At 47.9% G+C, this 25,117-nt stretch overlaps 1 protein-coding gene and 1 pseudogene across 1 annotated transcript; both read left to right on the forward strand.

Annotated features, from left to right (window-relative positions):
• Positions 1 to 24,708, forward strand: LOC142570475 (membrane metallo-endopeptidase-like 1). The gene is made up of 4 exons (XM_075678859.1): positions 1 to 183; positions 14,888 to 15,193; positions 17,362 to 17,633; positions 23,148 to 24,708. The coding sequence occupies exons 1-4, from the start codon at positions 1 to 3 to the stop codon at positions 24,706 to 24,708; spliced, it is 2,322 nt and encodes a 773-aa protein (XP_075534974.1).
• LOC142573488 (U2 spliceosomal RNA) lies at positions 5,032 to 5,211 on the forward strand (annotated as a pseudogene).
• Positions 24,709 to 25,117: the final 409 nt, after the last annotated feature.

The raw sequence follows: 25,117 nt of genomic DNA on the forward strand, positions 1-25,117 counted from the left end.
ATGACCAAGTCCGAAAATCGTAAAACGACCCAACGGATCGCGCACCGATTCCAAGGCACAGACCGGGAAATGCTAGAGAACATCAAGGAGCGCTACATTGGGGATGCAACGGACGTCGACTGCAGCTTGGCATTAACGGGCGAAGCAAATCCCTCTCTAGATGAACCCATTACCACAGAAGAAGTGAGACACGCTGTGATGTCTGCCATAAAGAACACCACGCCAGGCAAGGATGGCATCACCAACGCCATGATAAGGAACATGGACGAAAACTCCATCAAAAAATTTACAGAATTCCTAAATAAACACTGGGAACGGGGGACTATCCAGGACGACTGGAGACATGCGGAAATAGTAATGATTCCGAAGTCCAGAAAGACTCCCTGCCTGGAAAACCTGCGACCCATTTCGTTAACGTCCTGATTGGGTAAAGTATACGAGAGAATTGTGCTTCAGAGGTTGGAGACCCAGCTGGAGGATAACGAGCTCATGGTACACACTATGTTTGGATTTAGAAAATGCCTCTCAACGCAAGACATCCTCCTGCAGATTAAGGAGAAGGTACTTACTACCATCCCGCAATTCGGAGAAAATATCTTGCTTGCACTCGATCTTAAGGCGACCTTTGACAATGTTAGTCATAGGGCTGTGCTGGAGGGTCTCAGCAACATTGGTTGTGGGCAGAGAATACACAACTACGGTAAAGCTTTCCTCAGTGACAGAACCGCCACCATTGGTATAGGAGGCATCAGGACTGACATCTTCAACATGCCCAAAAAGGGAACACCGCAAGGCTCTGATGTCCCTTACGCTTTTTAACATTGTTATGAACGGGTTAGCACGGAAGCTCGAAAAAATTGAAGGACTCGGGCATGCCATATACGCTGATGACGTCACAATCTAGGTGACCAAGGGATCCTTAGGAGAAAAACAAGACCTTCTGCAGAGTGCAGCAGATACAGTCCACGCATAGACTGAACACTGCGGACTTGCATGCTCCCCGGAGAAATCCGAGGTGCTCAGTGTCTACAGAAGAGGATACAATCTGCAAAACTCCATAGACATCTTCATAGGGGGAAGAAGATTCCGGAGGTATGCGAAGTTAAGATCCTTGGCATGTGGATACAAAGCAACTGTAGTGTGGATCACACTATCAGACAGCTCGCAAATACTACAGCGCAGATCACGAGGATGATCGCAAGAATCTCAAACAGACGACGAGGTATGAAAAAAGAGGACACATGTAGGCTAATACATGCCCTCGTAGTCAGTAGGATTGTATACAGTGTCCCCTACCAAACACCGCTCGAGCAGGAAAAAGAATAATTAGAGGCAATCCTTAGGAAAGCTTACAAATGCGCTCTCGGACTGCCGGTCAGCACCTTGACGGAAAATTCCTTAAATTGGGCATAAACAGCACAGTGCAAGAACACATCGAAGCTCACCTTCTCGCGCAGAAAATGAGACTCATGCTGACTCCAACGGGCAGGAACACGCTTTAGATACTGGGTATGAGGGATGCTTGCAGAGAAATTAACAGCACGGAAAGCTTAATTGAAGAGATTCGAGAGATCATTGAGATCAGCCCGATACCGAGAAACATGCACCGTAAAATACACAAGGCCAGGAGAAAGGCAAGATCAGCAGCACACAACAGATATTTCGCCGGGAGAAAAGACGTGTTATACGTCGATGCGACCACATACAAAGAACACTCAGGGGCGATAGTCAGCGTTGTTGATCACCAGCTTAGAGAAATCAATTGCGCTTCGATCAAAGGCAACAACATCCTCAAGGCTGAGAAAGCGGCAATCGCATTCGCCTTCACCCACCAGGGTGAAGAGGCCACTACAGCAATACTTACGGACTCGCAAGAAGTGTGCAGAAGGTAAGTACAGCAGTGGACGCATATCCATTGAGGCCGTCCGCATACTCAAGACGAGAAAAATCACCTTTTCGAGATGCTTCATTGCGTGGACACCAGGCCATGAAACTGTAGCAGGGAACCAGCGTGCCGACGCCAATGCCCGAGCATCCGCCGACCGGGGGGCGCACCACGACGGGGAACCGGACACAGTCACGAGACGCTATGGAGCAATTTTAGAAAACCAAAGAGCCCTAACGGGGATCTACCCCCCTCCCCACAAAGACCTTAGTAGAGAGCAGTCGCTTGCCTGGAGACAACTCCAGACGAATGCATAACCCAATCTGAGTCTACTGAGCAAAATCTATCCGCCAACATATTACAATAAATGCCCGCTATGTGGGGAACACGCAACGTTTTACCACGTTACATGGGCCTGCCAAAAACCAAAGGCAGCGCCAGTACACCAAACGCCAACACCGGAGCAGTGGTAGGCTGCGCTGTCCTGCTCGAATCCTGTAGAACAGCTCAAGCTGATCGACACAGCTAGCAAGATATCAAAGGCCACAGGGGCCCTGGACTGAGAGCCCACCCTCGCCGGTATATCTCCTTTGTGAAAATAGTTTTTCGTTCGTAAATTCGAAAATATTTTTGCCGAAGCGACGTATGACGCTGAACGCCGGCGCAGGAGGCCGGACGCCGCGGGCGGATTTTCTGCGACACGGGCTCCTTAACGCAAACGTGCTGAGTGCGTTTCTTCCGACTTCGCGTATTCGCAGGAAGCCATCGCAATGCAATATTAAGCGCTCTAAGAAATTTGTAGATTGTGCGACGGGCATAGTATATGTGATCCCGTTCAAGTGCGGTATGGTTTACGTAGGGCCGTCTGGGCGCTGCGTCAACGTGCGGCTAAGAGAACACCTGGCGGCATACAATTCATCAGGAGCGACACATCTAGCCGCCCACTGTAGGGATTTGCGGCTGTTATACTGTTTTGGAAGATACTCAGATTACCTTCAAGGGCAATAACCAGCTAACCCGTGAAATGGCAGAGGCCTACCACATAAAGAAAAGAGGAGATAACTGTGTCGGTCAACCCTCGGACTTGCTACATGATGAGGAATTCAAGTTCCTTGATAGTTAGACTTTAACATTTGACGGTGCATTGCAATCAATTGAACCGTGATCCTTGACATGCTTGCGCAGCACTCCTACACCGTTTTTGCGCGCATATATTTGTTTCCTTCCAATAAAATTTTCTCAGTTGTGGGTATAAGCGCCTCGTCTTGTCTTCTCTTTGGTTCGCGTCTTTGTACGCTTTTACAGTTTCAAGGCGCAAGTAAAGCAACAAGCGCAGTTGTCCAGTCTGTTACAGTTCGTTAATATAGGATCCTCAGGTTGATTAAGACGAGTTTATTTATACTGTCCTTGCACGGTTACGCGCATTACAGCGATGTGACAAATCTAATTATTTGAGGAGCTAAAATCATGAGGTTGTTTTATTTTAGCTAATAGTGGCCACTGCCTTGCATTCGAAGATCCCTGACCGCTTCTTACGTTTCCTGGCAACTGCAACGTATATAACCGTAATGTTTACCGGGGAAGCTCGCGGCGAAACCTATGCAGAGAGACGGGCCCTCTGGTCGAAACGCGGCGCCTTGCAGGGGTCGCGATGCGGCGGAGGCGAGCGCCATATTGAAGCCTTTCAAGAAAGCGGACGCGCTGCTCTGTGAACTCGGATATTTGCGCGCCGGCGTGCGTAAATGGCGGCCGCCGTCTCCGGTCTGTGCGTTGTAGAAACGCTGGAAAATGGGTTTGTTTGAGTTTTTGCGAAACAGAATTATGCTTTCTCGTATATTCAAATTACAATCCGAGAGCTATCATACGTGTAGGTTGTGCGTCAGTTGTAGTTTACGATTTTTCCACGTATTCTAGCTAGAGAAATTCAATTCGTTTAGTGAATTTCTTGCGTCAAATGAACGGCCTGGGTATGTGTGGTTCGAAAATTTTGATGAAGCGACGTCGGACACCGGACGCAGCGGACGGATTTTCTGCGTCATGAGCTCCTTAACGCTTTCGCGTTAAAAAGTGCTGATTGCGTTTCTTCTGACTGCAGTCGCGTGCGGACACTTAAGCTTCGGCTTTAAGAGTTGAACGCGGTAGCATTCAAAGATCTCTGACTGCTTCTCACGCTTCCCAGCAACTGCGGCTTATGTAACCGTAATGTTTACCGAGAAACGCTGGCGGCGAACACTATGCACGAAGGTGATCTTTGTCGTAGAAACGCGGCCTCTTGCGTGGGCCGCGATACGGCGGAGGCCAGCGCCATCTGGAGCTGTCGCACGAAGGTGTTGATTTTTGCGCGCAAATCTCGGACGCCGTGGCCGGTCTATGAATGGTAGAAACGCTGGGAAAGGGAATTATGTTTTCTCGTATATTCAAATTTCAATCCGACGTTATCATGTCTATAGGTTGTGCGTAAGTCGTACGTTACGATTTTTCTTAGGTATTTTACTTTGAGGAATTCAATTAGTTCAGTAATTTTTTCCGCCAGACGGAGGGTCTGCGTGGTTTGGATTCCATGGTTCGGAATAATTTTTACCGAGATCACGGTCGATGGTGGACGCGGGACGCCGGCACGCTGTTGTCTGCGACAGGGGGCTCTTATGACTATCGCGTTAAAACCTCCTTGCAGCGAGCGACACAGGAGCGGAGCCGGCCAGTGTATCGTGATCTCGTGATGCATCCGCCTGCTGGATACCACACCGCAAATAAAACAATCCTGGACACTGACATCAACACTCGTTTGTAGAAACAAACATTATATTCCGTTCTCACACTATATTATCCAAGGTTTAGAAGGACTGTATCATTATTTGAAGGAAAAATTCATGAATCATTCCTCTCTGTGAAGGTGCATGACCAGCCAAGCTGTTTAGCACACTACACAGAAGTGACACAGAACCTTGCACAAAAGTACAAACTCATTTACCGTTAATTTTGTATACATACGAGTGGAGGACGGGACCACCGCCCCGAGGATCCGGAGGAAACTGGACACGCGTGACGTTTCAGAAGGATCGCCACCATGGGAGAGCGGAAGGAAAGGAAAATAGATGCGCAATTTTTTGGAACGCCGACATAGAGAGGGTGGTGCGAACGTAGGCATGGCCGAAGCAGGTCAAGGTGTAGTATCTGTTCGTATCAGCTTAATATCCGATACGGGTTCTATTTGGACCCAATATATTAAACTTATTTTTGCAACTTGGAGGAGTGCTTGAAGCCTGCTTCACCTCCACCGCGGATCCGCCCACTTTTGCACTACCTCCGGGATTGACTCAAGATTTTTGCACACACAGAACAAAAATGCACGTAGCCCTAGCCATAAACCTCTATAATCTAGAACCATCTAGCCATTTAGAATGTCATGTCACTCCTTTAAGTGGTACTGATGTGTTTTTGAATCTACATTCTTTTCATTTTCCTTTTTTGCATTAGAAGAAGATCCGCGACCTCTACACCCTCAAAGAAGTACTCGCAAGCCTCGGAGTGCCTTAAATAATTATTATTCTTGAAAATTGCAGTGCAAAATGGAAATAGTGATGGAAGCGGTGGTTGCGGCATCACATGAGAAATGCATCGCGGGAACGAAATTAGCCTAGAGAGAGAGAGAGATGGAAATGAGAGAAAGGCAGGGAGCCTAACCAGAGAGTGCGCGATGCGTCATGGGGGAGCGATACACTGTGGCGGGGGTATGACAACTACTCTGGCATTTGAGAAATTACTTTCCAAATTCGTGTAGCCTTTCAAAAAGTTTTTTTCTCATCATTCCGAGTCTTCCTAACGCTTCTCGGTTTCCTTCGTATTAATAACGCAGCTATGGTTTTTGGGAATTGTTAGGTTTATCTACGCCGATTAAGGTCATTGCGACGATCCGAACTTCACAACCGCGTCGCACTTCTGCATCTCTCGGCGGGAAGATTGCACGTCTTTAGGCTTGAGTTACGGTAGTGTAGTGGCGACTTTCTCAAGCTCTAAACACAATGTTCCCGCCAAGCAGTCACGTTTGAGTCTATATCTTAGTCTACAGCAGAAAATGCTTTGAATATGAATAATAAATCAGTAATTGAACATACAACCGATGACAAAGTTCCTTTTTTCATTCTTTCTTTTTTGTGAGAAATAATCAATATATTCAGACGCCTTTACCTCGCAGTTTGCCTGCAATATTGTCCACCATCACTGTTGTATGTTTTATACTGGTGTACAACTATTTATTGCTTGTCGAAATTGTCTAGGTTCTCTGAATGCCTTCACGGCCACCTGGTCGCGGGCGGTTCAATACACCCCCCCCCCCCTATGTCATAACCATATATAATTTTCTTTAGCATCTCTCTACCTCTCTTCTCCCGTGTCCCTCAGCGCGTCCAGAGACTGGAGCTTAGCGCTCGCTTCCGAGCAAAATAAACAATATTCTCCTACATATGGCAGTCAGCAAAACCCGTTTATCTCGGATAATTCAAGTTGAGTTTTTAGACATGTAGGGACCTCTGGGCTGGACTTCTCCTCCATAAGGTGGCCTCGCCCCCTACAGGGTTATCTGACTGACCTGTCGCGGTTGCTCCGTTGTAATAGAAGTTCCAATCCTCAATTTTTAATTTTTTTCCTGAAGGTGGCAAGCTTAAGTTTACCTCCAGTACACTACACCTCCAAGCTTGGAGTGGCGCGTGACATCGGCAGAAGTGCCTCGAGCCAGTGGGGCTATACTCATCCAGACACAACCAAATTAGGAAGACCCACTAAAATTCAACAAGACACTCGCTCATCAGAACAGGAATTGGCCTTCCTGGTGCAGTATTCGGCCACTACTTCCCTGATGAACTCCTTCAATCAACCAATATGGCCCTCAATCCACAGCACCTGCGGAGAACCTGACCAAGGTGGGGGCCAGACCTGTAACGCAGTGGAGGGTGCTAAATATCTCTGGAGCCGGACAGGCCGCAAATGGAAACTGACCCTGGCAATGTTCAATACTCGAACCCTCTCGAGTGAAGCTAACTTAGCAGGACTCTTTAATGAACTATCAGGCATTGTTTGGGATATCATTGGCCTTAGTGAGGTTAAAAGAACTGGTAGCCTTATGCGGTGCTGACTAAAGGCCACGTCCTCTGCTATATAGAGGACTCGCAGATAAGAAGCAATACGGGGTAGGATTCCTATTCCATAAGGACATAGTGGGAAACATTGATGAATTCTACAGCATTAATGAGAGGGTAGCAGTAGTCGTAATAAAACTTAATAAGAGGTATCAAATAAAGGTAGTAAAAGCTTACGCTTGTGGGGATGCGTGACTCTCACGCCTCCCCTGAGATCTAGTTTTCCCGCATGGCTCGTCTCCTGCAGGGCGGCTTCGCCCGCCGGGTGGCCTGGCGCCCGCGGCGGTCGGGTGGTACAAGCGCGGTGCGAGAGATGGCGCGAGCGTCGCGCCGCTGCGGGGTTACTCGGGCGCCGGGAGACAAGGCGCTCTGTCGCTGTTGGGTTCGAGACAGCAAGCGGGACAGTCGTGCCGCACGTGCAGCGACGCTCTGGCCCGGCGGGTCGGCGCGCGGCGGGGACGTATCCCGCATGCGCGCCGACCCATGCTTCTGCGAGACCGCCTCGCGTGGCCGCCCTCGAACGCGCCACGATTCGCGTGACCATACACGTGGACGACCAGGCCTTGGGATCTAGCATGGGGCGAACATATTCGCTCGCTTCCGGTCGCGGTGAGTCAGACTTCTAGATTTGTCGCGCGCACATCGGCATGTTTTGTGGATAGCAGCTCGGCTAGCAGGCACTGATCTATGAAAGGTGCAATAAATGCCCTTGTGATTGTTTGCACTACTGTGTTGTCGTTCCTTTTTCCCAAGAGCACGGGTGTGAGAGACCCCACATCTGGCTGCCCAACGTGGGACTCTTGGGGCATCGGACGATAGTTTTAACAGTTTTGCTTCGTTCAAGACCTTTGTTTGAACCGAAGCGTAGGCCTAGCGTGAATTTTGATCGCTAGCGTCGGCGGCGTGCTTTCTTGAGTGAGGTGATGGTGGCGGTAGTGTGTTTGAACATGTCAACATGCTAAGCCTTTTCGCAAGTGTTTTTTTTAATGGCATTCGTCAGTACGAGAGCCACGTGGTCTGCATCCTGGGAGAGCGAGGCTGAGCGCCCGCAGAGCATAGGCAAGCCTGAAGCGAGTGAGTACGGAAGCCTCGTGGGTGGTCCGAATTTCTCATGTAAATAGCTTCTCCTATCTCTTTGACTCTGATGAAGTCGCGGCTCTGGGAGCCGGGTGGCCGCGGGCCACGGGTGCCACTACGGGCTGACTGGTATTGCGGCCTGGCACCGGGCGCTCCGACACCGTCTGGGACGGTGGGCGCCGTCAACTCGGATGCTGCGTGCACCGAGCGGAGTAGGACCACCTCACAGAGCTGACGTCTCCTCGCGGCTGCCTGTTTTGCGCTCATTTTGGGTGTTGTTTTTGGATGCCGGTTGTTGTCAGTGTAGCGACGCTTTAGGCCTAAGGCTTTACGAAGCTGCCTGTCGCACGTGGAGGGACACAACCTGGTGGACCGTGGCGTTGAGGGGTTGCAATTTGCTTCCCTCATTCTATTTCGCCTCGCACGAATTGAAATTACTCGTTCGACTCAAGAAAGCGAGCTTCGTTCACGTGAACTTAGCATCTGAGTAGCTGCCCGATCTTTGCTAGCCGAGTTGAACATCGTACCACGTGGGCGATGCGCATGCATAATTCCTCTCCCTTGCACTACTTTAGTGTTTGCCGAGTGTGTTGAGTTTACGCAGCGTGATTGGAGTCACCCCTGGTTTGCTGTCACCTGCACATCGTCTGCGCTGCTGCCCCGGACTACGACCGAGTCACCCCGGGCGATGGTGATGCTGTGGCCAGTTCGGCGCAGCGACTTCGGCGGCCTCCTGCATCCAGCTCACAACCCTCGGCGGCGGACAAAAGGGCCGGCGGTCACCGACAGCTACGGCGGCTCTTCCCAGCAGGGCGCGTCGGCGCGAGCGACGCTTGTTCGTACCGACTATTGCGTCGTCGTCTCCGGAGTCCTGGCCTGGCATCGTGCCGTCGAGTCTGCAAAGCTGCCGCTGTGACCGGCGGACGCCCGCGGTGCACCCAAGGACAATGTCGGCTCGCAGTGACAGTGTGCGGACATTTCTTCGGCGCGACCACTGTTTAATGTTCTACCTTGTTTGCGAAGCACAGTTTGATGTTAGACCGTGTCACATGTCTCGCCGGAATATGTAGTGATTTAAGGTTGGGGGGATGTGGGGATGCGTGACTCTCACGCCTCCCCTGAGATCTAGTTTTCCCGCATGGCTCGTCTCCTGCAGGGCGGCTTCGCCCGCCGGGTGGCCTGGCGCCCGCGGCGGTCGGGTGGTACAAGCGCGGTGCGAGAGATGGCGCGAGCGTCGCGCCGCTGCGGGGTTACTCGGGCGCCGGGAGACAAGGCGCTCTGTCGCTGTTGGGTTCGAGACAGCAAGCGGGACAGTCGTGCCGCACGTGCAGCGACGCTCTGGCCCGGCGGGTCGGCGCGCGGCGGGGACGTATCCCGCATGCGCGCCGACCCATGCTTCTGCGAGACCGCCTCGCGTGGCCGCCCTCGAACGCGCCACGATTCGCGTGACCATACACGTGAACGACCAGGCCTTGGGATCCAGCATGGGGCGAACATATTCGCTCGCTTCCGGTCGCGGTGAGTCAGACTTCTAGATTTGTCGCGCGCACATCGGCATGTTTTGTGGATAGCAGCTCGGCTAGCAGGCACTGATCTATGAAAGGTGCAATAAATGCCCTTGTGATTGTTTGCACTACTGTGTTGTCGTTCCTTTGTCCCAAGAGCACGGGTGTGAGAGACCCCACACGCTCCAACCTCCGGTCACGATGATGGTGAAATAGATCAACTTTATGTAGATGTTGAACTAGCGATGAGAAGAGGGAAAACTCAGTATATTGTAGTCATGTGCGATTTAACTGCAAAAGTAGGGGAAAAGCAGACTAATGAATAAGCATTTGGCTACTATGGTATCGGTTCCAGGAACACTAGAGGGGAGATGTTAGTAGAATTCGGAGAAAGGAATAAGATGCGAATAATGAACACCTTTTTCAGAAAGCGCAGCAACAGAAAGTGGACTTGGAAAAGCCCTAATGGTGAAACAAGAAATGAAATAGGTGTCATACTTTCTGCTAATCCCAGCATTGTGCAGGATGTAGAAATTTTAGGTAGGGCAAAGGGGTGCAGTTATCATAGGTTAGTTACGCCTAGGATTCACCTCAATATGAAGAGAGAAAGAGTAAAATTGGTGAAGAAACAGGCCAATCTAGGCGCAGTAAGGGTAAAAGCAGGCCAATTCAGGCTGGTACTTGCGAACAAATATGCAGTCTTACAACACAGAGATGATGACATAGAGGTAATGAATGAAATCGTAACTAGGCTAGCTTCAGGAGCAGCAGTTGAAGTGGGAGGTAAGGCACCAAAGCAACCAGCAGGTACGCTCTCCGAAGTAACGAAGGACCTAATAAAGAAACGACTAAGAATGAAAGTGTCCAACTCAAGAGATCAGACAGAATTTGCAGCACTGTCAAAACTGATCAACAAGGAGAAAGTAAGGGACATTCAATATTACAACGTGGGAAACACTGAGGAAGCAATAAAAAATGGAAGCAGCATGAAACCAGTAAGAATAAAACTCGGCATAGGACAAGCCAAGATGTATGCACTGAAAGTTAAGCAGGGTAATATCAGCAATTTCAAAGATATATTAAAAGCAGTGGAATAATTTTTTACTGACCTGTGCAGTACCCAGAGCAGCCATGATACCTCCAGTCGAAGTAGTAATGAACAGGTTACAGAGGCTCCATCTATAACTAGCCATGAAGTTGGAAGGGCCTTGCAAGGCATGAAACGAGAAATAGCGGCAGGAGAAGATGGAATAATAGCCGATTTAATCAGAGATGGCGGAGATATCATGCTTGAAAAGCTTGCGGCTCTTCATACGAAATGTCTCACGAGTTCAAGAGTTCCAGAAAACTGGAAGAATGCTGACATTATACTAATCCACACAAGGGGAGACGTTAGAGAACTGAAAAAATATAGGCCCATTAGCTTAATTCCAGTATTGTATAAAATATTCACCAAGATAACTTCCCATAGAATAAGGGCAACACTGGACTTCAGTCGACCAAGAGAACAGGCTGGCTTCAGAAAGGGATAATCTACAGTGGATCACATGCTTGTCATCAATCAGGTGATCAAGAATTCAATAGCGATACCAGCAGTCATAGAGGCATTACGGGATCAAAGAGTACGGGAGGCTTACGTAAATATCTTAGCAAAAATTTGCAGAGATTCCACACCCACCTTCATTCTCCATAAGAAAAGTAGAAAGATACGTAAAAGAATGGGGTCAGGCAAGGAGACACAATCTCTCCAATGCTATGCAAACATTTTTAAAGACAATGCAAACATTTTTGAAAACGTGAAATGCATTGTTATTCTGCAAATAGAGATATTTTCAAACGTAGAGATTATCAAGGCTCCTTCCTTAACAGACCAAACAAGCAAGGTGGTGGTCTAGAAGTGCTCGCAAAAATCCGGCTAGCATGTAAAATACACACTAAGTTTTTCATTACATCCGACGATGGAGAGTGTCTGACCCTAATATCTGAATAATGTAATGATGATGTAAAGTGATGTAAAATGAATGATGTAAAAACAGCACAGAATATCACGCCCGCGACTTTAAACGTCTTCAACACGTGCCTTCAAAAAGAAGCTTGTGGACTTTGATTCTTGCTTTCAAGCGCATTAATTTTGCGCATATTAATGAAAAATGTTTTCGAACATGTAACAAAAGCTGAAAACCATGGATTAACCGCGAATGTTTATGAAAAATAATAAAGAAAGTAAGATTGCACAAAAAATTTCTCAAGACCAGATCACCAGAGGATTTTAACAATTGTGAAAAATACTGAAACAAGCTAAACACTTTTCTGAAAAATGAAAAATGCTGCTTCTGGCACGACCAGTTTAGTAAAGAGTGCTGTGAGGGCAGTGCGCAGATGTGGATAAACTCAACACTTGATCGCATACCAATTTCGCCAGCAATCACGGAGTTAAATTTTTAAAGACATTGTATTGAGGGATCTGAACATGGAGAACAATTTAACAAATTTCTCAGACATATTGTGTCCTGTCCTCAAAACCGAAGCATGTACCTTGACCCAACTGATGAGGCGGAAATATGTGTTATATTTAACTCATTTAAGAATTGCAGAACCCGAGATATCGATAACGTAACGATTGTTCCGGTTGAACACGTGGTTAAAATAAGCCCACGTCTTACGTTTATAACCTATCGATATCTCCAAAGCCAATGCAAGTAGCTGAGGTTAGCACGCCTTTTAAAAGTGGTGACAAAAACGACATCGTAAGCTATAGGCTCATCTCTAGTCTACCTATACTTTTTCTGAAGGTCTGGAGAAGGTAATTTATAAACGACTAATAAAGTTCTGCGTGCAGCTTAAGTTGATTAGTTCATCACAATATGGTTTCCTACCAAACAGGTCCACAAAAACCGCTTTGCTAAAGCAAAAAGAAATCATTCTCGAAGCATTTCAAAACAAAGAAGTGTGTATCGAAGTATTTATTGATTGCTCAAAGGGCGTTTGGCCGCATCAATCATCAAATACTGTTGTAAAAATTGTAATTATGTGGCATTCGCGGAATTGCAAGAGCTTCTCCTAAAAACTTACCTGCAACGTTGTTGCCAGTCTGTGTCAATGCGAAAACATGTTTCTACTTGTCAGGATATCAATATTGGAGTCCCCCAGTGAAGTATTCTGGGTCTATTACTGTTTATTTTGTATATTAATGATATAAAAACCACTAATGACAAACGGAGTTATATATTGTACGTGGATGACATAAGCCTCGTATTTAAAGGCAACAGCATATAGTCCATTATGCCAGTTATCAAGAAAACAATGGAAAAGCTCAGTTTATGGAGCCCTGCAAACTGCTTGTTAGTGAAGTCCAAAAAGAAAGGCCGTAGTGAAGTCCAAAAAAAGGCCGTGTTGTTTCACGTATGTCGAGCTCTTTATCATTAGAACCAGTGATAAAGTGTGAAAACTGCAATATTGACATTGTAGGTGTGGTAACAACGCTAGGAGTGCTTTTTAACAAAAACATGAGCTGGGATCCTCACGTCAGCTCGGTTATGTCTTATTTAAGTAAGTGCGTTGACATGCTAGCAAATTTTCGCTCATACCTTCCTGTATGAAATAAATTATTGATCTACAGCACACTGTTCTTATCACATATCAACTATTGCTGCTCGGTATGGGAAAATACCACATTGTCTAGCATTAACAAACTTCACGTAATACAAAAGAAAGCATTACGTCATATCGCGAATGCACATTGCAACGCACGCGCTGCGGAATTTTTCTGACAGTTTAAGATCAGTCCAGTGCTTAAATGTTAGGAATACGCCTTATGTATTTGACACAAGAAATCTGTATATAACCGTGAGAACGCTATTCAAAACATATCGTCTTTGAGAACTAATACTGTTGTATATCGATTTCGCAACGGGGAATATTGGCGCGTTCCGTTTTGTCGCACTGAACAGGGACGACAAAAGTTGCGTCATCCATTTACATTTTTGTTGAACAAACTAACTAATGTCCCAAAATCTTTATGTTGAAAAATGCGACATACGTAACATACGAGAGCATTTGTTGATGCGAAAAATTTTCTACGCCACTACTATGGTATATCTAGATATTTCGTAGTTTATTGCTTATTTTTGTGTTACGTTGCTTAACACGTGAAGTTTTTTTTCATATAAACAGTAGTATTGCACTGTTATTGTCTGTTGTAATGTTGATATACTCCTTGTTGTATGTCATGTATATGGGGAGCTCGGGTGCTATCAAGTGCATTGATTTTCACTTTTTGCCCGAGCATACTCGCATTGTAATGATACAGATAAACAGAACTTGGACTTGCCGTTTTGGTCATCTAACGATGTGCAGCTGTGTAGTGGCACCTGCAGGCGCGCAGCGAACTCGTTCTCGTGATCCTAGATCCAGTATATTTCTCCTTACAAGTGCTGTGCCAAATGTGCAGCTTTCGCTTCGGATTACCCGTCTTTACTGTTATTGCAATTACGGCATACGTCTAACCTAACGTCTATAGTTTATATTCTATATTAAATTATTATTTCTGTTTCACGTAACAGAAGTTATATACGCGATGCACTTAAACGTGTTGATGTGCTCTTGTACTATTCATGTAAACGGGGCTAATAAAGGGAGCCCTATTGGCCATTCCAATTCGTACTTCAGCTCGCCTGGAAAGGAGAAACAATGCCACTCAAATTTTATTTCCCTTCACAGCGCGTCAGGCGCATGAGCCCTCAAGGATATACCAGCCGCAATGAAGCGTTGTGGAACGGATTCCCCGCTTCGCAAAGCGACATCGCCGGTATATGACCTACTTTCATTTTAATGCAGTGAAGTATAAGTTTGAACCAATATCTCTATTAAGTATTCGGCAAAACTGAAAAGCTTTCGAAACCGGACAAGGCTTAACGTGCGGCCCTCTGTACGTTGGTTACGGAATGCTTTCTGCATATGGGCTTTTGCATCGCTTAGCTCCTCTTGCCATTTTTTAATCTCCGACACGTTTTTGTGTAAGTCTTGTTAGGTGATTAACAGTGGTCAAACAAGAGAACGTAGCTGTATCCAACGTTTCTAAAACAGGACTGGTTCTTGACCCCTTGTCGACACGTTGGTTCAAGCGACATTCCCTTGTTCGACCACTAATTATCACTTAGAGCTTCCACCTTCCTGTGAACCTCTGTCTTGTTCGGCATCTTTACGTGTACATTTGTCGCATCAAGAGCGTTCTCTAGAGACGTACCGACCGTGTTGCGTCAACTGCCTTGCGGTCGTCTCTGTAGGAAGGCCTGGATGCAAAGACGCAGCAGCAGAACTGCAGCCGGCTGGCCGCGGCAGCCCTCGCAGCAGCTGTGTTGCTGCTTGCAGGAACAGCTGCCGCAATTTTCCTGGCTTCCAGTCCTCGTGCCACGTCATGGGCGAATCAGGCAAACCGTTTCTGCGCCAACTCTGACTGCGCCGAGCACGTGGCAAGACTCAGCCTCGACCCTAGTTCAGGCACAGAGGCGTGCGACGACTTCGGTGTCTTTGTCTGCTCAGGATGGAGGTCCAAGAGGCACCACCTCCTTGCATCCAGCGTCGTCTCCGAGGTCTGTGCCTTTGCTTCGCTTCGGCAGATTGATGGGCATCCGCGTAGCCCTGCATGCGGCAGGTGAAGCTGCAAGCAGCGGGACCACTTGTGATGTCCAAAGTGCCTTGTAGGTTTATTTGCAGGCTCCCATAAAACTTGCGCTATTTTGCATAGCCTAGACTCCGCTTTCGTTTACTGCTTTAAAGTCCCGTTGAACTGTCTTACAATACAGGCAGTATTAGCGTTGATGTGAGGTGTTCAAACGCTCAAGAGGTACTGGTTTGCATTGACCGGGCTATAGTAGAAGGTTTTCTGGTGAAATTCAAGTAAACCTCTTTATGACGGCAGGTGCGTACAGACCTAATACTAATCAAGTAACATCCAGCATGTCTCAGTTTCCTTGTTTTTAACGAACTGCCCTGATAGTCAGCAAACTGAGAAATTTAAATGGGGATTATTATTGTAGTGCAACGTGCGGAGCTCCACCAATATTGAAGTGCCACTATGGTATTAATAAACAGCAAACACTCGCTACACATGGCTCTTCGGCGAGGAAATAAAAAGAAACGTTGGGCTGGACACGACGCTAAAAGCCTCTTCCCCGCCCTTCCCTCTCCAAATATGCACGCCCGCACTTCTGGACATTATCGTACTTTCCCTTGTTGGTGAAGCAGCGCACTGGCACGGACACAGTGAAGACACACAAGAAAAGACGACACTCGCTGTCAGTGCGCTGCTTCACCAGCAAGGTGTGATGATTAGTCACCAACTATCCCAACTTTCCGCATCACCGTACTTTCCCGCGCTGGCATCTCCTCAAAGCCACACTTTACCACCCAGCCGAACGTCGCATATGCGCACTGTCGGCACACTCCGTATCCGTGCAATGTGAAGAGACTCGCTGGCTGCCTCCCCCCGTAGAGAGATCAGTCTTCGATTGGCATGGAACGCCTATCGGGACCAGATAAATGTTCGGGCATGACTTTTGCCCTGAAGAAGCCGAGATGGCTTCGCACAATATTCTGCACGCTTTCAAGGTACCGCACGCATGAGGACCGTGCCTTTGCTGCTGACGTACCGCGTATGCGACTCTCTCTCGCACAATGTAGTAGTCACTTAAGGTGGATGCATGTGATGGATTGAATGCTGGTGCATTTCAGTAGGAGGAAATTATATGGGTGAACTCCATTCGTGAAGAAATGGCGCGAAATATTTTTCTGCAATTACTTCGCGTATTGGTGCTTGACTGTGCTCGCTTGCTCATGCAGTGCGTTGCTTTTCGACTTTTCGTGAATGTTTGTCCTAATGGTAATGGTTGCAAGCTTTTCTACGCAAACACTTTTCTTCTTCGTGGAACTTTTTTTTTCTCTTGTGCCAAACAACAGCAACCTCTGTTTTGGTATGCACGCAGATATCATAAAATTAGTAACGAAAAATTCTTAATAATACTAGTAATAATAAAAAAATTCGCAGCAACACTTTGCTTATGTGTGCCAATGCGAAAGAATTATACAGGATGTCCCAGCTAACGTTAGGCAGAGTTTAAAATATGCGATGCATGGAGTAAGTCATACTGTTCCTTGTATTCTGCTTAAGTGCATAATTAGTCAAGATTAATGAACCATGCACTCCTGAATCAATGAAGTTAGGCAAAAAAATCCAATTAGATAGTTGTAGAGCACTTTACAAAACGCCCAATTAAACAGTTTCTAACTTTCTATCTATTAGGTATTAGTGTTTTCCCGCTTATTGCAGATGCCCGCAAAATACAAAAAATACCACGTGACATGCCCGCTTGCGCGTCCGGATTACAGCCTTCAAACGTTTCTCGTACAAATGAACATACCATCTAACAGGGTGTGCATCTAAGATCTAGCATCTAAAAGTGTGGATCTGAAGCAATGCCGGAGACCGCGTAATGCACGGTCCCGTGGATCACGTGATTTGGCGAGGATTTCTGCGTCTTGCTGATCTGCCACGCAATCACGTATTTGCATGTTGCAAAACATGTTGCAGGAGACGAACACTTTGATATCCTTTAATAAACCGCTTCACAAAAGCTTCGCTACACGTAGATTCCAAGACGTGCGCTGGATCTGCATAATGACTCATTTCTGCCGGTTCTCCTGTTTTATTTATTGGAGAGATTTGTCGCTGAAACACCGTATATATCGCTCGTTTTCGCAGGTGGTATTTCAGTGGCTCGACAGCGTAGGTGGTCGGCTCGGTGCATACGGCGACGCCAGCGAGAACAACAGCGCGTTCATGTTACTGCGCAGACCAGCAGAGTTCATGGCCGCTTGTATGCGCATCGGAGCACAAAGTGGCGCCAAATCTGACCTTCTCGAGTTCGGCAAGTTCATGGCCACCCTCGGCCTACCTTGGCAGACCGAAGAGCTATCTTACTCGACGAGCAACTACTCGGCCCCTTTGCAAGCATTGGTCGACCTCGCCTTCAGGTGAGGGCGCGAGCCGTAGCGAGGTATACGGAGCTTGGTCAGTTGAGATATGTCATGTAGTGATTGTTCTGCCTCCTTTTCCATTGACTGTCCTGTTCCAGCTATCCGCAAATGGCCTCCAGAACTCTAGTCGTCGAAACTAAATTATGGGGTATTGCGTGCCAAGAATCAGGATCTTATTATGAGGCACGCCATATTGGGGGAATGGGGAGAGGATGCTCCCGATTATATTTTTGACCATCTGGGGTTCGCGAGCACGGTTCCCGAGCAATAGATGAACTATTCCAGATACAAACACTGAAAACGCCTGGTTCCGTAAATCTGACTTTCAAGCTCAGTCAAGGTCAAACTGGGACATAGACTGCCACTACCGGTGGCTGCTGCGTACGCCACGTGGGCGCGCATATCTTGAAAGCGATCTGCGATGTGTAAAAAGTGCGCCGAGTGCTGGTAGCTTCGTACGCACTGTGCTTTCGACGCTCAGTTCGCGTTGAAGCGAGAGGCAGCACGAAGGTCAATTCGCTCGCTGCTGCTGCTGCGCCGAGCAGCGTCTGTGCCTTTTCCCAAAGCAAGCAAAAGCGTGCTATTCCTCGATAAACTTGGTTTAACGGCGTTAAACCACGACACTCTTTCTTTGAATTCCACCCCAAACAGAATGCACTCGTCGCCGCGGCGGCTGATATAAATCCCGCGGGAGCTAGAGCTCAGCAGCGCAACGTCATAGCTAGTAAGCTATACCGCGGCGGGGGCGAACTCCAGTCGTTGAATCTCCAGCCACTCTTGTTGCGTTATCACATAGAATATCTGAAATTTACGTATATCATTATTAACTCGGTTTCCGTAATTTGTGACTGCAGCGATATCACGTGTTGTACTCGTATATCTTTAAGCTTCGAACATAGTGACTTTTTGCTGATAGTATATACTAACACGTTAAAATACAGTTTTATTTTTTTTCACTTAGAACAAAATAATATATTTCAATTACCGGTGCTCTTTGTTCCTTGCCATTAAATGAGTGTTTAGACTCCATAGCACAGTATTTCTAAAATTCGCAATTCGCTGTACCTATATTATTGTTTTCTTTACTTGCGCTCGCTTGCCTATGTTGCTTCCATTATTTGCTTGTGTTTGCCTTTCCCTTTGTTGCTTTACGTTTATCTCTATTTTCTTCCACTCCTTTTATACTAATATAGTATGACTGCAGTATGTATAAATAAATAAATAAATAAATAAATAAATAAATAAATAAATAAATAAATAAATAAACTTCTGTATTTCGTAAACCATGTACTCAGACACTCTGCCCATGGCTTTAGACATCGGCTCTTTTCTGAACTAAACCAGCAACGATAACCATAACGGGAAAAGAAAAGAAACATAAAGAAGAAAAGAAATCTTTCAGTGAAGCTTTCATTACTTCGTTTAAATTACTGCTAGCAATAGTATCAAACTCGCAATAGATGGACAGTCTTATACGAGACCGTACGATGTAGTCTACATGAGCTATGGCAGCTCCCGGGCGAGCTGGTTCATTTCGCGCTGCTGCCTTTTCGGCCTCGGCCGCAGATGCTGCGACTAAAGAGCTCCGACGTTCGGTCCTACGGCAAGCAGCCTCTTCCTTTTCAATGTCGGCCCCGCGCACTGAGGACACGGAAATGGCTACATGGTACTTTTCGATGTGGCATAAATGTGCCAGGAACGTGCATCGGGAAGCGTTGATACGACGCCTGTGCGAGTGAACCCGAGTCCACTCCTTCTTCGAGTGGTCCGCGTTTCGAGATTCGCGAGGCTCGTGGCACCTGTGGCCTCCGACAGCTGTTCGTCGGGCGCGTTGTCCATCCTGAGTAAGATACGCGCACGTGCGAACAACTGCCCTTTTGTCGGTGCTTCATGACTTGAAGGGCTCATTTAAGTTTAAGGGCTGACAGCGGTTGCGTGACCAAGTTGGTCGCGAATGGTCGCTCTTCTCGAAAAGCCACCATGTTGGGCCACCCGCTCGCTGCTCGACTTTTCAGGCGTGCTACCGCAGCCGCAGCACTGCTGAACCAATCAGACGACAAGGAACAGGACGTCTATACACGGTGACGCTTATTTTACGTGGCGATGGCATTGCAAGAAGACGTGAACGCTGTATCACGAGACATTTCGAAGTGTGGTGATAAGTCGGTCCCACTGGGCGGTGTGAACATCGGTCATTTTGAGTCGCTTTTTGGACGCCAGTCGCAATTGGTCGCACGACCTCCTCAAGTCGCCAGTGTGAATGAGGGCTAACGTACTCGCTCTACGATATCGCATCGCAGCGCCGTTGCGTTTCCGTTTTCCGCCGCTTGGGTGTACCCTCCCGGTTGTGAACGGTAAAGTGACGGTGCGAGTGTACAAACGGAACGGTCTAGTGTACCAAAGAATAAACTAACAGGGAAATAAAGTATATGGGAATCATTTGTAGATGCTACAGGGGACTCGCATAATGCCAACAACACTGTGCTTCAGTCAGGCGGCGCTGGTTTTAGGCCATCATTGTCAGCGTTCCAGTAGCCGAAGCGGGCTCAGTAGCCGGCCGCCTGCCTCAGCGCATGTGTTTGCTTGTTGTGCTCTTTCTCCGGCGTTACATCACTGCTCACCTGCAACTGCGTGTCGCTATGCGAGCAGTTTGTCAACGTGTTCAGTTCCAGCAGTAGGCTACGTAAGTGCGCAAAATCCAGTGAGGCGCTCGATGCACCGACTTCACCTGTGAACTCGGCCGCTTCGAGGTCGTGCCAATCGCTCGCCCGTGTTTCGCACTAATTGTAAAAGTGCGGCAGCTTTTACTCATCAGCCAAGCAGTACATGAATTCAAAACGATGCTTGCGGCGTTTTCCAAACCAATGAGCTTCAGCGCGCCGTCGTGATGAGCTACATCAATGACCTAAAACCATGTGACAGCAGTCACGTTATTCTTGAGCCAAGGATGATATAGCTTGTCGCGACTACGGTTACCCAGTGGCCTCGACAAGCTGACCCGATCCTGTGGCCAATTACTCTGCAGCGTTTGCGAGGCCACTTCGGCCGTGCTAGGCGATGATCGCGCGGGTTTGCTACACCAGTACACAAGATACCGCAGCATGCCGCGCTTCTTGACTCGCTTACATATTTTTCGTGTAGTTTACTCGGATATAATCTGTAATGACGTTATAATCGTGGAAAGCTGCATCTCCTGCAGTCAAGGCCTCTTCCCGTCGCCGCTTTCGCTTTGCAGCAGTCAACGATGCCTTATTGGGGCAAACACGGGAGCGTGCGCCAAGACAATACTGTACCGACCCCGTTGCGGGGAACCAAACAAACAGTGAGACCTGTAGCCGAGTGCAATCGGCCCGCAAAACTTCTGCATCCATCGTGCGCTCGTCCACGTGTCTATCCTGTAGTTATGGTGAGAAGCCATTGTGCGCGCAAAGCTGTTGGTATCATGCAAAAGGTGCATAAAGTAGGAGGACATGCGGCCGTTTTCGTTAGCAAGACACTACATTGAATGCGTGAAGCTATCGTCGATATGCTACTGCGGTTAGTACGGCTTGTTTGTGGTATAAGCAAGTATGACCAAGTAATATGTGATCCTCGTCTACCATGCATGCAGTCGACTTGGGAAGTAACGTGTGGCAGCCCATGTCGCGAACATCTTCTGTAGCTGTGATTTCCAGCGTCCTTCGCTTGCGCTAGCTCAACGAATGACGCACAACGGGGGACAAATAACCAGTCGGTCCTTGACGTCATTGGAGAAAAAAAATAAGATATATATAGCGGCAACAGAAGCGCAGCAAAGGCGAAGGGCACGCCGAACGTTTCCTACCCCCGGACATCTTGATTACCCTGAATGCCTGACATTAAAGACGTGCGAAAGAAGTTATGTGCCCTACCACCTTTAAAAAACCTTCCGGGGTATACACCATTGAAAGGCAAACGGAAGGCCACGAAGGTGCAGAAAAAGATCAAGCAATTAAAATAGAATGTTGCCGTTGCATTCGCTTTGCCATCTTTAGCGTGTCTGGTATTCCGGTATACGCAATGGCGTTTGCGTGATACTGGGCATACCGTGTTACCTTATGATAGTAGCGACATGGTGTGACACTCCTTTTAAGCGCGATGTTTTAAATACACGTTTTCGCGTTCCGCGAGCGTCCTTTTCGAAACAAAACATTTAAATAGGCGATGTGTTCACGATCATGCCGCTGCCGAAAATTTGCAACAGCAGAGAAGTATAAACATGTGTATAGACTTGTACGCTAACGATAGTAAGCTCTGTATTTGTCTCATTGATCTCTGTGCCACCAGTAGGCGCCACAAAACTGGCCGCTCACATATACGCCTCCGGTAACCCGCTTATCCTCAAACGATAAGAAGTTTGCGGATGAACTAAAAATCTATTGTCTTGTTCAATTTGTGTAAAGGAAGTACAGCTTACATTTGCAAGAACTGAAAGTTTCGGCACTGGCCATTTCCTGGCACATTTGCACTGTTTAGTGAGATGAGAGTGCTAGCTAGGTGAAAGAAAGACACACTCTATGTAGTGAATCTTTAAATCTACTTCTGTATTGCTGCTGCCTTGCGCCTTGGCGAAATATTTAAACATAGTAGTGAGAAAAGTGTGACTTGCGTTGCGGAATAATACTGGTAACGGGCTAGTTGATTCCTAGATTCTTCCTTCATGTTACCAAGCCCAAAATCAAAACGAAAACACGAAGTAAGGGCGTAGACTGTTTACACAACAAACGTTTATTGAGTCTGTCTTCGTTTTGCAGCCCGTTTGATTTTTCGCTGAATAACATGATTCACGAGTGCATTTGAGGTTCCGGTGTTTATCATCATTTCGTTGTAGATGTTCCAACAGGCGATGCACGAAGGACTGCTCCAATGAAGTCTCATGTGCAGACCATCGACTGTAAGAGTGCTGCTTTAACTTACAGCCAGAATCATACATCTGCGCGTCTGAACTACATTCAACAATATTTTTGCTACCCTTTTCGACTGATGGCGATACGTGCGCAAGCGTTTTATTTTCTCCCCGATGTGAACGAACGTGAAGAGCATTTAAAGTTCTTGGGATGTCGTAACAGACGGTGCAAGATGACAGAAAGCGACTGTTGCATGATGTTTGACGTCAGGTTCAATTTTTCAGCTCAGATGAGGTTACTGTAGGATGAGTGTTGTAAAACTGAAATAATGTGATCAGCATTGTGATTTATGAATGATTATTGAATTTCCTCGAGAGAGTAAGCACGTGTTGATGCCTATTACTGCGGACGTTTCTTTCATTAAAATCGTATCTGAGTGCTTCGCCTCTTCCGTGCTTTAAAGTGTCTTTCGCGATACGCCATTCAGAATCGAATCGGTTTTTATTGAGATGATTAGAAAGATTACAAGATGTTAATATACAGAAGGAGGTCCCGAAGTCAAAGGCTACATTATCTACGCGCTAGTTTCCCATGGCAACCCCTCGGAAATTACCCTTCAATACAATTGTTCAACTTCTTTCTGCAGATGGAACCTGCCGCTCTGGTTCCGACTCGACTTGATCCCACCCGATGTCTACCACTCCCGGAAGAGAACGCTGTACGTGACGCCGTCGCCTATGGCTGAACTTTCCGACCGCATGGAGTCGCTCTTGCGTGCCTCGAATGCCACGTACGCCTCATACCTGCGGCTTTTCAACGACACTCTACTAAATTCTCGAGACGGGCCCAAGACTACACCGTCTTTCATATATTTCCTGGAGAGCGGCGCCGCTGCGAAAGTTCAAAAAGACGTATTCGGAAACTTGAGCTCTGTGGCCCGAGCGCGGCGTCCACGGCCAAAAGTCAACAAGATCCGGCACCTAACCCTTTCGCTAAAGGGTGTTACGCACAGCGATTGGGTATGCGTGCTTCAGGGCAGCACCCGATCTCTTCCGTCCCTTACCGACGAAGACTCGTTGACGCTAAGCGACAGGGAGCTCTTGAGAGCAGCGAACACGCTCTTCGTAGCCTACTCGCCCAGGGACATCTTGTATCACACGACTTGGTGGCTGCTGCAGCTCATGGGGCCCCTGGTCAGCGACGATCTGTTCTCGCTAATCTACGCTCATAATCACGGCAAGACGGCTTTGCGTACGTCGTGCGCTGTGCAGTTCGAAGCAACCTACAACGTACTCCTGGTCGCCATGAGAGAGTCGAGTTTCGATGTCGTCGAGCGCCTGTCGGTCGAGCGCCACTTGCAGAAAGTACGAACCGTTGCGCTGGAGCGCTTGAGCTACGCCGGCGGCTTGGCTGCCAGCACGAAGCATTCCTTGACGTCGGCCCTTGAAAAGACGAATACCGTTGTTTGGCAGGACCAGTTTCAATTCCAGTCCAGCTGGGAACGTTTGGCGCGCATGTACGGCAACGGCTACAACGTAAAAGATCGAACTTTCTTCGCCCGGTGGCTCGCCGACAAAGTTCACTTTCAAGAATCGTTGGCGACAAATGATCGCGTCGCGATGGACACGACGTTCCGGTTAGACGCAGGTCGCGTGACTTCACACAGCCCGACGTCGCAAGCCATAGCCGTCTCTATGGCAGCACTGCGCCCTCCCTTCTACTACACTCGTGGCACGAGCGCCATGCTTTACGGCGGACTTGGTTTCCTCTACGCGCGAGAAATCTTCCAAATGCTGAGTTCTACGGCCGAGCTTCTTAACAGGATGGACGGTTGGCCGCGACGCCTTGGCGCGCCGCCCGGATCGGGAGGCGCGGAGGCGCTCTGGGAATCGTTCTACTCGTGTCCGTACAGCATTGACAAGGGTGCCCTGTACCCCGAGCTCCCGGCGTTGCATGTGGCGTACGAGGCGTACACCCGCTTCCGCAATTCCAGCACGGACATCCCCCTGAGGGGCCTTGAGGGCTACAGCCCGGAACAAGTGTTCTTCCTGACGTTCTGCCACGCCACGTGCGAGGTCGATTCGTCGGGACGACTGACGTCGCAGTACTGCAGCAACGCGGTGAAAAACTTCGCCCCCTTTGCGGTGGCATTTTCGTGCACCTCAGGATCCGAAATGAACATCGACGAAAGGTGCGAGTATGTCTAGGGACCAGCGCTGACTGTATAGAGTATACATGAACGTTTTCACGGTAGACCCATACGTTAATTCTCCTTTATTTCTTATGCCATTTTGTCGAATATATGCCATCATTTATCTGCGTTTCCTGTGTGCATGATTCAGCGTTTGTGTCTTTTAGAAGAACATTCTTACAGAATTCAACTTCCGTGTATGGGCGTGCCTACTCCTTGGCGGAAAGGTGCTCCTGAAGTATTTTGATTATGTAACGCCCACTGACGCCGCTATGCGCAGACGCTAAAGGTTGGCGGTCATGGTCGCAACTGCGAAAGATGACGAAAATAAAGGTGGGTGGCGCGTGTTCGTGGCGCTAGCACGGTACGCGCTAGTCCGTTCTAAGAGCCTGCTACTCTGGTCCTCTTGTCTGGCACTCCGCTGC

Source organism: Dermacentor variabilis, chromosome 2, assembly GCF_050947875.1.
Source record: "Dermacentor variabilis isolate Ectoservices chromosome 2, ASM5094787v1, whole genome shotgun sequence".
In the NCBI taxonomy this organism is placed as follows: domain Eukaryota; kingdom Metazoa; phylum Arthropoda; class Arachnida; order Ixodida; family Ixodidae; genus Dermacentor; species Dermacentor variabilis.

Excerpts from the sequence above, each read along its gene's own strand:
- LOC142570475 (XM_075678859.1), top strand. The coding sequence starts at position 1 with ATGACCAAGTCCGAAAATCGTAAAACGACCCAACGGATCGCGCACCGA. Across the intron at positions 15,194-17,361 it reads CATCCAGCGTCGTCTCCGAG|GTGGTATTTCAGTGGCTCGA; the intron begins GTCTGTGCCTTT and ends TCGTTTTCGCAG. Across the intron at positions 17,634-23,147 it reads TTGGTCGACCTCGCCTTCAG|ATGGAACCTGCCGCTCTGGT; the intron begins GTGAGGGCGCGA and ends TTCTTTCTGCAG.